This window comes from Eumetopias jubatus, unplaced genomic scaffold (genome assembly GCF_037043125.1).
Source record: "Eumetopias jubatus isolate StellerSeaLion01/CBP00866 unplaced genomic scaffold, mEumJub1_p1.0 scaffold_4, whole genome shotgun sequence".
NCBI classification, from domain to species: Eukaryota; Metazoa; Chordata; class Mammalia; order Carnivora; family Otariidae; genus Eumetopias; species Eumetopias jubatus.
In genome coordinates, this window is record NW_028274810.1 from 43779186 (window position 1) to 43793015 (window position 13830).

Sequence of the window (13830 nt, forward strand, 5' to 3'; positions counted from 1 at the left end):
TTGAGCACCATCTGCTTAATATAGAAAAATGTTCATCTTAATCAGGAAATTCTTATTATTATTTAATATTTACTGAGCACCCTCAATGTGCTTGGCAGCAAAAACACCAGAAACACACTCTCTGCCCACCAAGAATCCACCTGCTAAGGAAAATATGATGAACCAGTTACGCAGTCATTTCTGTTTTTAACATATTTTATGTAATTCTTTCCAGGTGATAAAGTTACCAATGGTTCAGGCTTTGGAAGCTTCTTCTCTTCTGATCAAGGGGGGATGGTGAATTATCAGATGAGTTATGAATGAAGTAAAGATAAAAGAGGAGAGAAAGGGCCAATTACTTATAACCATATAGAAACATAAGTGAAATTTGCTCCATTGATGGAAAAAAATATAATGCACTCCCAAGCAAACACGGCTATATTTGTTAAGGACTGCATAACACATTAGAAATACAGAATCAGTAGTGAACAAGTCACCTTGAAACAGTAACCCATTTTTATTTTGCATTTACTTTCAGAGCTCATGTCCCTCCACAATGATACATAGACATAGGCTATGGAATACTCATTTCATCACAAGGATATTACCATCTTAGTTAAAAAAGACATAATGGTCAAATATCTACTGAAGACACTAGAAGAATGAAGACAGACTGGCAATCCCTCCCTAAAGTCTTCGACTATATCCCCTTCTCTTTTTCCTACTCTCCACTCAACAAGAGTTCAGGAAAATTGGACATGTTCAATATTGCCACAGTATAGGGAAGCATTCTTGGGAATAATAAACCATTCATATCAGGTGACTGCTACATATATATATGCCTGTCATAGTGTCTTTGCAAGAATTCTCTAATAATCCCTGTGAATTGTGTAAGACTTTTGAATCACAGACCTGTACCTCTGAAACAAATAATACATTATATGCTAAAAAAGAAAAAAAGAAGATAGCAGGAAGGGAAAAACATTTTAATTATCCTTTTAGTGAAAATTATTAATGTTTTTTTCCTCTAACAATTTAATATCTCAGATATATATTTTTTAGATCTTGAATTCTAACTAGTTCTCCACTTCATAGGGTGAGAGGGTCCCTATCTACCTTGCCAGGGTTTCACTAAGTATCTGAAGTTTCGTTTTGTTTTTTAGCACTTTTCTTTAAATCATATGCCTTCCTCAGTCTGCTTTCTTCATAAGAAAAACATACAATGAATGAAAAGAATGCAATGATTTTGGTCATGATGTTACTTTTTTTTTTCTCCTCAAGTTTTATTGTTTTTCACAAATCAGCAATACCAATTGCCCCACTTAACCATTTGGAACATGATAAGTCAGAGAATGGAATATTATCCAGCATCTTCATTTTATTGGATATACTTCCTAGATAACCAACCACCTCACCCAGATAATTTAGGCAAAAGAGAAATTACATATTAGTGGAGGTAATGCTGTGATGATGGCAGTTGTCGAACGGTGCCAATATGAACTTTAAATGAATATAATTTGAAAGGAATACTTGACAGAGGGATAATGACTAGCTCATATATCGTCAGGGTAATAAATACCTAATGAGCAAAATTGGAAAGCAAATAGTAGGTTGAGCATACACCCAAATGTTGATTCTTGACTCAGAGTCAGAGAACAGAATGATTTGTCTCTCTGTCTAGAATGATAAAGCATCCTTTCCTCATAAGCTAATGAGCAGCACCATCTGGCATGATTACAGAGGAACAAGATCTTCAGAAAGTGAAAATAAAACGACAGAGATGTAGTTGGATTTTTGCAGGAGGTTAAAAAATTCTCACAGTTAAAAATGTCATAATAAAAATAACTTTAGGTGTTCATATAACACTATACCAACAGTATAAAGATTATAGGACCAAATGTTTTCAAAATAATTGAATATAATTCCTGATATCTCAGAATCTTTCTCTACCACAGTGGTTTTCAAAGTGTAGTCCTAGGAGAACAGCAACAGGATTACCTGGGAATTTGTTACAAACACAAACTCTATGGCCTTGCCCCCGATCCAACAACTCAGAAACTCTCAGGATGGGCCTAGCAATCTGTTTTAACCAGTCCTTGAGGGGATTTTGATGGTGGCCCATGTTTAGAACCTACATTTCTACCAAACCAAGTAAGAGTCAAAAGATTGTTGCTCTTTCTGCTATGTACTAAAGAAATAAGCTAATTTGGTCAATTCAGTTTAAACAACTGGTCCATGTGCTAAAGAATAAGAAATCAGTCAGACCATTCCTTGAGTGACAGGATGATCTCCTTGAATAGAGAGTCGCCATCCAACTAACCTTTTGTAGAACAGCAAACTGCCTTACTGCTACCTTCATTGCATAGTTTCTGAACGTAGCTTTTTAAGCTACTTTTTAAGCTACTTTGGTTGACTCCCTGAGACAAGTTTTCCAAGTTTGCCTCAATCCTTTATTTATTTAAATGGTTTTCTATTCTTTTGGTCATTCATTCAGCAATATTAAATGTGTATTCTATGCCATACACTATTCTCACTATTCTAGGTGGTTGGGATTTATCAGTGACAAAAATAGATCATGATCTCTGGCTTAAGAAACTTATATCCTAGTGGGGGAGTCAGACAAACAATAAATGATAAAATAAAGAAGCATATTATGCAGAATGTTAGGAGGGAAACTATGCTATGGGGAAAAAAGAAAAGTAGAATGCTGGGAATGCTGGTTATGGGGAGTGAGATTTCAATCTTAAGTGACATTATGTTAGACTTACTGAGTAGGTGACAAATGAGCCAAGGCTTGAAGGAGATGATGAAGTGAATCATGCAATCTGTGGGGAGAAAGGGTGGTCCAGCAGAAGGCGAAAGTAGAGACCGAAGGAGGAGGAGGAAGCATGCCTGCTATGTCTGAGGTACAACTAGGAAGGCTATGTGGCTGGAGCAGAGTGAGCACGAAGGAAGTTTAATCAGTGAAGGTCAGTGAGGCAACAAGGGGCCAGATCACCCTGAAAGTAATGGTAAATCACTGTAAAAACTTGTGCTTTTACTCTAAGGGGAACAGGAGGCTATACTAGGGTTTTGAGTGGGAGAGTGACAAGATCTAAATTATGTCAAAACACTTTCACTAATTCTCCTCTAAATCCACGTACAAATTCACCAACCATTTATGCAGTGTGTTGGAAGACACTGCTACCATCTTTTTTTTCTTTTATGTTCATCATGAAGTTTTTAGAAAGAATTTTCACTAAGGCAATTAGTGAACAAACAGCTTTCTTTGTTATCAAAGAAGAAAATGTTCTGTGGAAGATAATTAGAAGATAAAGGTCAGTAGTGATCAGTTCTCTTTTACTTGGGTCTTTTGTTCTCTGCCTTCTGGGATGATTGTTGTATTTGCTTCCTAGAAGAGCCCAAGAGTATAACGTTGGGTTTGGGTGCAAGCAACTGTTTTTTCACCAGGCAAATGACAGCTAACAGAATTGTGAGTGAAGTCTCAGAACCTGCTTTGCCACGGACGTGAAACTAAAATGGAAGCCTGTATTTGAGGAATGGCTCTGTCAGTGACTTACTAAAAACCCAGTGCCCAGTCACAAAGTCCCTAGAAGAAGGTAATAGATTTGCCAACCTTTGGGTAAAGTAGAGCAAGGGGTGGTCTGTCTGAATAGAACTGTGGAAACTTTTCTATCAAAACACAATCCCAGAACTTGCCTCGTTCGTATTACAGTGACCCCTATATACTGAAGAAAAATGCTTGGAAATTCACAAGTATTTCAACAAGTGGCAAAGGGACTTGTAAACTTAAAAAAAAAAAAAAACCCAAACCATCAGGTATTATTTTTTTCACTCATTTCCTCATCTATTTATTTCTTCATCCATCAAATGTCTACTGAATATCTATTAGAGTCAAACATTGCATCAGGTGCTAGAGAAACAAATATAGAAGAGCTGATATTTCCTCAAAGAATTTATGGACTACCTGAAGAGATCAGACATCAGGGGCAATAATACAGGGTACAGAGTGATGATTCCCATTTAAAAAAAAAGTCCAAACGCTAAGGATTTTCAGAGGAGGAAATAGGAGTTCTAAGTAGAGATATTATAAAAGGCTTCATGGAAGAGGTAACATTTGATTTGCTCATAAAGGATGCACTTGTGTGCATGGTGATGGGAGGAAGTACGATTTAGGCAGAGGGAACAGTCTCTGCAAAGCCATAGAGTCAAAGCTGTGTTAGCAGTCACCATGTGAGATGTAAAGAAGGCCTAACCTGGACCAGTGGTAGTGGTGATGACAAAAGAAAGAAAATGAGTTAGTGCTGAGGTCATTTCAAGGAACCTGAAATATCTGTGGGCCATTTAGCTGAAAGAAGTAGAGTGAAAACAACACACTTGGTATTTTGGTGGCAAACGATCACTACGGTAGGTTGGAGAATAAAATGGAGATGGGCACAGTCCCTGTCCTTAAGAAGTATGTCATCAATGAGAGGACAAATAAACACAGTGAGCTCAGATAAATAATTCTTGTTGAATTCTGTCTCTCTCTTTTTTTAAGATTTTATTTATCTATTTGTCAGAGAGAGAGAGAGAGAGAGAAAGAGAGAATGGCTGGCAGGTGGAAAAGCAGGCTCCCCACTGAGCAAGGAGACTAATTGCCTGGACCATGGGATCATGACCTGAGCTGAAGGCAGACACTCAACCGACTGAGTCACCCAGGCATCCCAATTCTTGTTGAATTCTTAAGACTTAAGATGCAACTTAAGATGCACCACGCTTAACTGGCTAGGAACAAAGCAGTCACAAAACTGGGATTCAACTACAAGCGGATTACCAAACTCTATGGGAAACAGCTATTCTTCACTTAGGCATTTCTCTGGCTCAAGGAACAATGAGATGTTGTCTTGTCCCTTCAGTCAAAGCAATCTAAAATAGCACAATTCAAAGTATCATTTGCAGATTAATAACACTGGCCTGGCCTGGAAACTTGTTCAAAATGCAAATTCTCAGGCTCCACTCTAAATCACCTGAATCAGCTGGTGACTATGTGCACATTAGAGTTCAAAAAGTACTGTATTAAAAAGAAAGAGAAAGAAGCATATTGTATTGATTTAGAGGACTCATTCTTTAGTGAGAAAAAGAGCCAAGGAGGGCAGTCCATTTAGAAGGTCAATAATACCACAACTGATAAGAAGTCTCTTATTTTTGTTTCCAGAGAAGCAAAAAAATTCATTTCAGCAGACACTTGTAGAGCCCCTACAGTATCTCAGACAAGATTTTTACTTTGAAATGGTTGTCCAAGCAATTAAAAATCTAGTAATCCAGATGGATACAGTATAGCATGAAAAGTCTCAGAAAAACCAACTTTATCTTAAGAGTCAAGTCATGCAACAAGTGATGAAAAAAGAAGGAGACTGCAGCTGGTTAATATGTTTTTTTATGGACAAGTGTCCATAAATTTCTTGATTTTACCCTCAGCTTGAAGAGAGACAGAGATGGTTGAAATTAAAAATCAAAGGGCGCCTGGGTGGCTCAGTCATTAAGTGTCTGCCTTCAGCTCGGGTCATGATCCTGCCAGGGTCCTGGGATCGAGCCCCACACTGGGCTCCCTGCTCCGCGGGAAGCCTGCCTCTCCCTCTCCCACTCCCCCTACTTGTGTTCCCTCTCTCGCTGTGTCTCTCTCTGTCAAATAAATAAAATCTTTAAAAAAAAAAGGAAATTAAAAATCAAAGGAGAGCAGAAATCCAAATTATGGAAGGAGGGAAGTCAACCAGTTTGAGATACATCCCCTGACTTTAAATAAACAGAAACAAGCATAATAGGGCATTTAAAAACCTTTAAAGCCCTTATAAAGTTTAAAAGTGTAGATATATTCTAACGAGTCTTCTAATTTCAGGCCTCTTTGTCTTTGAGTTTCACACCCTTTGTAGTGTTCAAAAGCCTTCATATTGAGGGAACGTTCAGCTAAGTGTCTGTCATGACTTTTTCTCTATGGTATAATCTGGCTATGCATCTAGCTATTCTGTCAAATCATATCCTAAGGCCCAGGAGAACTTACTTCCCCAAGTAGACTGGTTGCAAGTCTTGATTTCTACAAGTACTGGTAGTCAGCACAGCCTTCCTTTTAAAAATATGGTCACTGAATCTTAGCTGTTTCTCTTCTATGAATCCTCAACCAAGCTGTCTTGTCAAATACACCAGTGTATGTGTGTGTACCTAATGAGTGTGTTTGTAAGCACGTGGCAGGTTGGTACTGATAGTTTGATAAATTACAAACATCCCTTCCCTTCTCCCATTATTAAAATAGATTCTTCCCTCTTTTTTTATTGAATTTTTAATTTCCAGCCCATGTGTACTACAGTGGAGGCCTAATGTAGGTCATTGGATACCATCATGAATAATGGGAAAAATGAAGTCCCTTGTTTCCCAATGCTTGTTAGCATGAAGACAGAGCCCTGGATGCCTTATTATGCTTTTTGACTCAGAAGCCCTATGGGTCTGCCCATGACTGCTATGTGAACTTATTATTCCTGCCAAATATATCAGCTGGGATGGGAACATTTAATTCATTTTAACAGAGGTGTGTCAACGTTGCTCTTGAAAAAAGTGCTGAGATGCCATATTGGCAAAGACCATCTTCAAAAAGGAAAAAAAAAGGAAAATACAGTTTTTAATACTGTGTTCTGCCTTTCAATCCAAGAATTTTTCCACTTTGCCTATTTTCTGTTGGTCTGGGATTTCCTGGAGTTTATATCTATTTATTCTGAGTTCCAAATAACTATACATCTTTGTTTTCAGAGTCCAGGTAGGAATAATAGTACTAGTTTGGGTGAATTAGGCACATTTCAGTGCCTTGTGGCTGACTCACAGGCTAGTACAGTGTTTTGTTCTATTTTGGTTTTGTTTCGCCCCTGCCCCTTGCTGCCCTCCTTTTGTTGAGGCAGCTTACCTGCCTTGTAACCCAACCGAGGGGACTCTCAGAGAGTTCCCAAATTCTCGGGGTGAGGAGGCTTGAAACTTCTTCCCACTCTAGAAACCACGAAGGGTTCGCAGACCTAAGGGATGTGAGCCAACTTAATCCTTAGAGTCAATCACATGGCAGCATAAGAAACTTTTAAAATGGCCAAGCTGAAATAGCAAAACTCAGGCTGTACTTAAAAACATGCCAGATGACAAACCTGTCTCCAACAGAAGGCAGTGAGAAATGACGCCTCACTGATTTCTATTTCTCTCCTTAGGATGGAGGGGGAATGGATGGAGTGTGCTGGCAAATATTAAACATGCAGCCATCTTGATATTTATGAATCAGTTTTCCGTGTTGATAGTGCTTTCTGAAAGTGACTTTTGTGCACCCTATTTCCTAAACAATCCTTAAAAGTCACTCCCTCCCTTTTCATCCTCTGCACCCGAGGCAGTAACATCTTGAAACATTGATCTATTTGCTGCTAGCTTTCATTAATTTCATCCATCCCTGAAGGCGGAGCCACATTGGTGCTAGCTAATTAAGACCTACTTAGGGCAGCTCAGGGCCCTTTATCAGCCCTAAATTAGCTTTGCGTTTTTAATGGGGACTATAGCTTTCTCAATTATTACTTAATTAAATAATGTGCTTGCATTTGCCAATGTCTTTCTAAAGTGGGAGGCAAGCTGCATCTGCCCACCTGCCTATAGGTAAGAATATCTCACACTGGCTCTCTGTTGCTTCTCTAGGAGCATTCACATTCATTTTGTGTCAGTACATGGCCAGACACCTAATCACATTCTTCAGATATTGAGCATGGCGCCATGTGCCACTGTCAGCCCTACATCACCTCTAGGGTGTTTCAGTCTTAAGATGTATTAATGCAAATGTGTAAATGTCAGCGGGCTCATATTATTTATGCATACCAATCATTCAAAGGGGGGGAAAGATCCATTTTGGTCCAGATTATTTTGAATATAAGACCTTTAATTCCAAAGTTTTCTGGTTTGTTGAAAGTTGTTTCCCAGAAAAATATTTGGTTAAGTGAAAAATACAAAGGTGACCACCGCCCCAACGACCTAGAATTCCAGAGAAAACTGGGCCCCAGAGCATGAAGAAAGAAAGGACAGCTGCCTTCTCTTTCTGTTCTCTCAGCCTTTCCCACAAGGTCACTCTTTCCAATTGACAAGCCAAATAATTTTAGTCGGTAACTGATAAGAAAGCAAATTAAATTTCATTTGGTTTGAAAAAGTATTCCAGTATGCTATAAGTTGATCTAAACTCATTCTAGGAAATTTAACACTACATATATTTCTTCTACTACTTCATGTTTCCTCAATGAAGAATCTCTTAAGACAAAAAATAAAAAGCACTGGAAAAAACAAAAAGGTGTGTACCTTACATGGGGGAGGGGTTTATACTTCTTTAAAAGGATTTTGACAGTTAGAAGACACAAGCAGAGAGCCAATTTTTTTCTCTGAGAAACTCCATATAGTCATTTTCCTATCATGATTCATTTTAACTACTAGGGACACAGTTTTTTTTTTTTTAATTCTATAAATTATACACCATAATGGTGACATAACCTCTCCATTAAAAACCTAATGATGAGAATGAGCACCTGCTAAAAAATTTCAGGAAGTTCAGGCAAATCAACCAAAGTAGCTTTACAACAAAAGTCAAATTAAATGGGCATCCCTTTTTCCTTACTCCCTTATGTCAGCAATGGTATATCTACTGGACATACTCCTATTTACTTAGGGGAAAAAAATATTTATTTATTTATTTAAAGATTTATTTATTTATTTGAGAGCAAGAGAGAGAGAGCCTGCGAGCAGGTGGAGGGGCAGAGAGAATTAGGAGAGAGAATCCAAAGCAGACTCCTTGCTGAGCATGGAGCCCCCTGTAGGGCTTGATCTCATGACCCTGAGATCACAACCTGAGTGGAAATCAAGAGTCAGACGTTTAACAAACTGAGCCACCCAGGTGCCCCAGGAGAAAAATATGTAAAACTTTTGTTAGGATAAAACCAACACACACTTTGTGAGCCTGGACCCACATGAATGCTTGCCATTAAAACATCTTCTTTGATGTTAAATAGTCTTAAAATGCTGACAGTAATAATATTGTGCATTGTGGTATCATTCTTATTCTAAGATTGTTGTGTGTATGCTGTGGGATAAAACAGATGAGTAATTACTTTGGTGTCTCTAGGACCTGTGATTGCCAATACGGCAAAAAAGGAGAAACACGTGTAAGATACATGAGGTAAAACACGGTGGCCGTGAATCTGAACTGGAAATTTCAGTTTGAACACATAATGATTTTATCTTTAAACAACAAATGCAGCATACATTGTTTCTATACTAGCTGTGTCCAGTGAAAAGACCAAGAAACAAAGACAAACCTAGTAGCAATGAGCACCTGCAGCACCAAGATTATGCTCTCTTAAATACTAAAAGGACCAAAGTTCTTTGGAGAAATGTCTGGATCCAGGTTTGCATCGTAATATATACAAGAAGAGCCTGAATCATCCTATAATACCAGGAATCAAAGCAGCTATCCAAAATTACTAATGGCATGTCAAAAGGACTCCAAAACTAATTTGAAGAGGGTCCAATAGTACAAAATAGGACACTTTGAGCATAAAGACATAATTCTCATGGATTGAAATATTTCAAATATGGTTACATATGTCAATATGTAAATATTGATAATAATAAACTTACTGGTCACTTTTGGAGGGTGCTAGGGAACCGATGCCTTAGAACTGATAAAGAAAAAGGATTGGTACTATCTTCTATCTCTGGTTAAAAAAATGTTTAATGAGGACAAGTTTCTCTTTATAAAGTTTCAGCTAATATAAGTGAAAAAAATGATGAAATATCACCATTTTGCAACATCTAATGAATTACTGGATTTAGACAATGATCATTAATGACTGCTAACATTAAAAGAGAAAACTAGACAGTATTCCTGCTGATAGAAGTACCACCTAATGGTCTTGGAAAGAAGCAATATGACCTGAATCCAAAAAAGAAAGCCTCAATATAGAAATACCAATGAACAAAAAACATCATGGTGGTACAACCAGCAAAAATTAGATTGTGGAATACTCTATTGGATAAATGACTAGTTTTTTTTTTTTTTTTCAATAATAGAGAGGGGGGAAGACACAGGTTAAGAGAAATACAGAAGACATATCAATTAATTGTAATGTACAGACCTTATGCTAATCCTGATTTGAGCAATGTATGGATCTTAATGCTAATCCTAATTCAAGCTAAGTTTTAAAAATATTAATAAGATTATTGGAGAAATTTGAAAACAAACTACAAAATGTTATTAAAGAAATATTACTGGTTTTTATGTAGGACAATGACATTGTGTTTCTTTATCTTCTAGGGATACATGCTGAAATGTCAATGAATGAAATAATATGATGTCTGGCATTTGCTTCAAAATAATACCTGGGGAGGGAGAAAATGTAGGGATGTAGATGAAACAATATTGGCCATGAGTTAATAATTATTCAAACTGAACAGTGAGTATACAGAGGTTCATTATACCATTAGTCTCTTATTACTTTGACATTTTCCTTCATAAAAAGTTTAAAAATATTCTTGTTTGAAATTTGGCCATGAACATCAGATCACTTTGGGAAATCCTTAAACAATAAAATTCATGCTGCTAGAGTTAGGGTACAGATTTAAATCGTAGAGCAGATAACAAGTCATTTGAGGCCATTTGGTCAACCTTTTGTCATCCAACCAGATTTTACCAAAACCGTCCATTCTGTTCATTTCTAAAACACTAGCACAGTTGTCTTTTTCTATTTTGTTGCAATACTCCATGATGCAACCAGACACGAATAGACTCAGTGAGGAAAACAGAAGGAAGCATTAAAAAATCAATTTGGCTTTTCTCCCCCCTACTTTTATTTTGGTTACTTTACCAATTGAACGATACCTGCAAATTAATTTTATCAAGCAAGCTTTTTCCCACTATACAAACAGCTTTCCTCATCACAGCCAGTAGGAAAATGAATCTTCCAAAGTAATTCTCTCCCAATTCTCGCTATACAATCCACACATCTGTGACAGTGTACTGTCTCACTGAAAGCTCACAGCAAAAGCCACCATGATATAAATACATAGGAGCATAGAGCATGCTGAGCTCTTCTCTGATGGCCCCAAATGATTCTAAGGCATATAGTTATGACTGGGGGATACCCTGAGGGTTGACTATAACTAATGAAATACCAAATATATCTAATTAATTGCATTGCTCTGGGCTAATGAGAGACCAAAAATTTCCAAACCCCTTGAGATGGTCATATTTATATAGAATTGTGCTACATACCTACTCCTTTATCTCTTGTGCCTATCTCTTTGGACAGCTTAGCTACACTGATTCAAACCTAACCATTGGGATTCTTCTTATGAACTCTGACAAAAAAGGGCTATCATTATGGCGATTCCTGTCTTGCATTGCATTAGAAGCTGTGCATTTTGGGTGCTCAGAAGTAGAAAATACTACATTATCAATAGGAGAATCAGGCCAGATAAGATTTTACAATTATTATCAGCATACAAATTACACCCAGAGATATGAGAAACTTCCCCCCATAAGCACATACTCTAATGTAGTTAAAAATTTAGATTTGATAATAGTGAAGAGTGAAAGACATACATTTGTTTGTTATATTGGAAATCAGATTGTTAATATGGAATTACAGCCAATGCTCAATTTATCCATGGTATGGTATGAATAAGTACAATTCACACATAACTTAAAACTTTTGCAACTGGTTTCAATATTTTCCTTCAACAGTTCTTTATTAGAACTAGAAATATGAACTAATAATTCTACTTCTCTTCCTTATCCTGCTTATCTTTCTAAAAAGAAAGAAAAAGTGATAGGCAGTAGAGTCATATGGCAGAATGAGGGGGGGTAAGAGGGAGCAGAGGGAGGAAACAGGACATATAAGGAGCAGGAGGAAGAAAAGGTGAGCAGGCTTCAAGAAAAGGAAGTGGGAAGGATGGCTTACAGAAGGCTATGGGAAAAAAAAAAAACGATGCAATGAAAAATGCAAATTGGGATAATTGAGTGAATGGTATTTATGCCTCATTTCTCTTCAAGAATCCACTGTTAATGATTTTCAGTAATGCATAATTTCAATATGGTATTCTGCTGAACATACCAACATATCTGTTAGACACCGAGTTATGGTGCTCACGATCATAGGATCTATTTGCATGCAAGAAGCTACGCAACCTTATTAGAAAATAAATAGCCTGCTGTGTTTCGTAGTCTCAGGTAAATTTTTATAGCAACTTCCAAAGGAGTTTAGGTCCTGAAGTTCCTTAACATTTCTGTTTTGAAACAGAAATGTGAGTACTTCCTTTTGGCTAACATCCAATTTAACCAATAGCAAATTGAGCTAAATAAGAAATCTAAAGATATCTTGGGGAAGCATCCAGTATTTTTTGGATCCTCAAGCCAATCAAAATGGAGAGAACAGAAGGTAGTGTAGGTGGAATAAATGGGGCCTAGTTGCTGGCTCATCAAGTAATCATAATAGTCAAAAAACATCTAACCATCAATTTGAAAAATAACTCTGTTCATTTGATAGCTGGAGAAAGAACTCAGCAAGGAGCTAGCATAGAAGACAATGAGGCCACCTCTCAGAGGACTCACCTGTCTTTCCCAGTTTCCTTCTTAAAAACGCCATCACAGTAACTCATGCGCTTCTCTGTGGTCACGTAAATTTGGGCATTTGGGTAGACGTCAACAGTCTTTTTCAGCATGTTGTAAACAATGCCATTGCCGTCTTTCCTCATATTGCGGAAAGGACCCCAAATGACATAAATAGTAGCATTTGCTTCCTTGAAAAAATAATCAGGGTTTTTTAGCAAAAGAGGAACGCTGGTATGGGACACGACTCGAATCATTGTCATGCGGCCAACATCTTCTTCATAGCCCTTGGTGGGGGCGTTGTTCATTCTCCAAATGCAGGATGACTGATCTATCTCATTCCCCACCTTCTGGCCAACCATCTGACCTGAGTTTGACACTATGGCGCAAAGGTCACAGTCCAGTTGCAAAGGCTGAAAAACAGAGAAATGAGACAGGGGAGAGATATGTCAATGAGTAAGTTCCAGCTATCCAAACAAGTTCCTCTGAGAAAATGAAATTCAGATATTGTATATAATAGCCGAATGTGGGATTTCCTGAAATATATGGGCCAATCCTACAGTAGCCACCACAAGTTATCAAGCTAGGGGCATGCTTCCATTTAAAATGTGAATACAGATTGCTAGAAATAATTTTAATTTCTATCCCCTTATGTCAGTTTAAAATTAAATGGAAAAATAGTCATTTGTTTTCCATTCTAAATAATGACTTTTTATTCAAAACCATAATTTCAAATGAAATAAGGCAATAGGGGAAGATTTGATCTCTTTAATAAGGACAGTGGCTAAAAAAAGAAATGCAAAGGGAATATATCCAGGCATCAATTCTGTATTTTGCTTGTATTTATGAATAGTTATGTAGCAGTTGATGAAAACATGAAAAATTCAGCAAATGATGAGGTTCTGAAAAAGATGTTCAGAACCAAGACCTAGTTAAGACAAGTCTCAGGCTGGCAAATATTTTACAAAAACCCTTAAAAAATTCCCTGTATCACCATGTTAACTGGCCTTTGTGTTTCTATTTTAGATGGATAAGGAAAGGCTTCTTTTAAGAACTCAGGGAAGGAATATAAAAGAGATAATCATCTCTAGTGCTGGTCTAACCACCACCCTCCTTGTTTTAAACGAATTACATAACAGAGACTCATAGATGGTAAGCACCAGCTTCTAGAACTTGTAGATGATAGATTCAAATTGCAGTGGTAGATTCAA

At 37.3% G+C, this 13830-nt stretch overlaps 1 protein-coding gene across 2 annotated transcripts in view; it reads right to left on the bottom strand.

Annotated features, from left to right (window-relative positions):
• ST6GALNAC3 (ST6 N-acetylgalactosaminide alpha-2,6-sialyltransferase 3) overlaps positions 1 to 13830 on the bottom strand; it is a 292424-nt gene that overhangs the window by 187458 nt on the left and 91136 nt on the right. For both annotated transcript variants that reach the window (XM_088022965.1, XM_028102440.2), the window contains exon 2: positions 12623 to 13032. In XM_088022965.1, coding sequence (XP_087879091.1) covers positions 12623 to 13032 — 410 coding nt within the window. The remainder of the gene's footprint in view (positions 1 to 12622; positions 13033 to 13830) is intronic.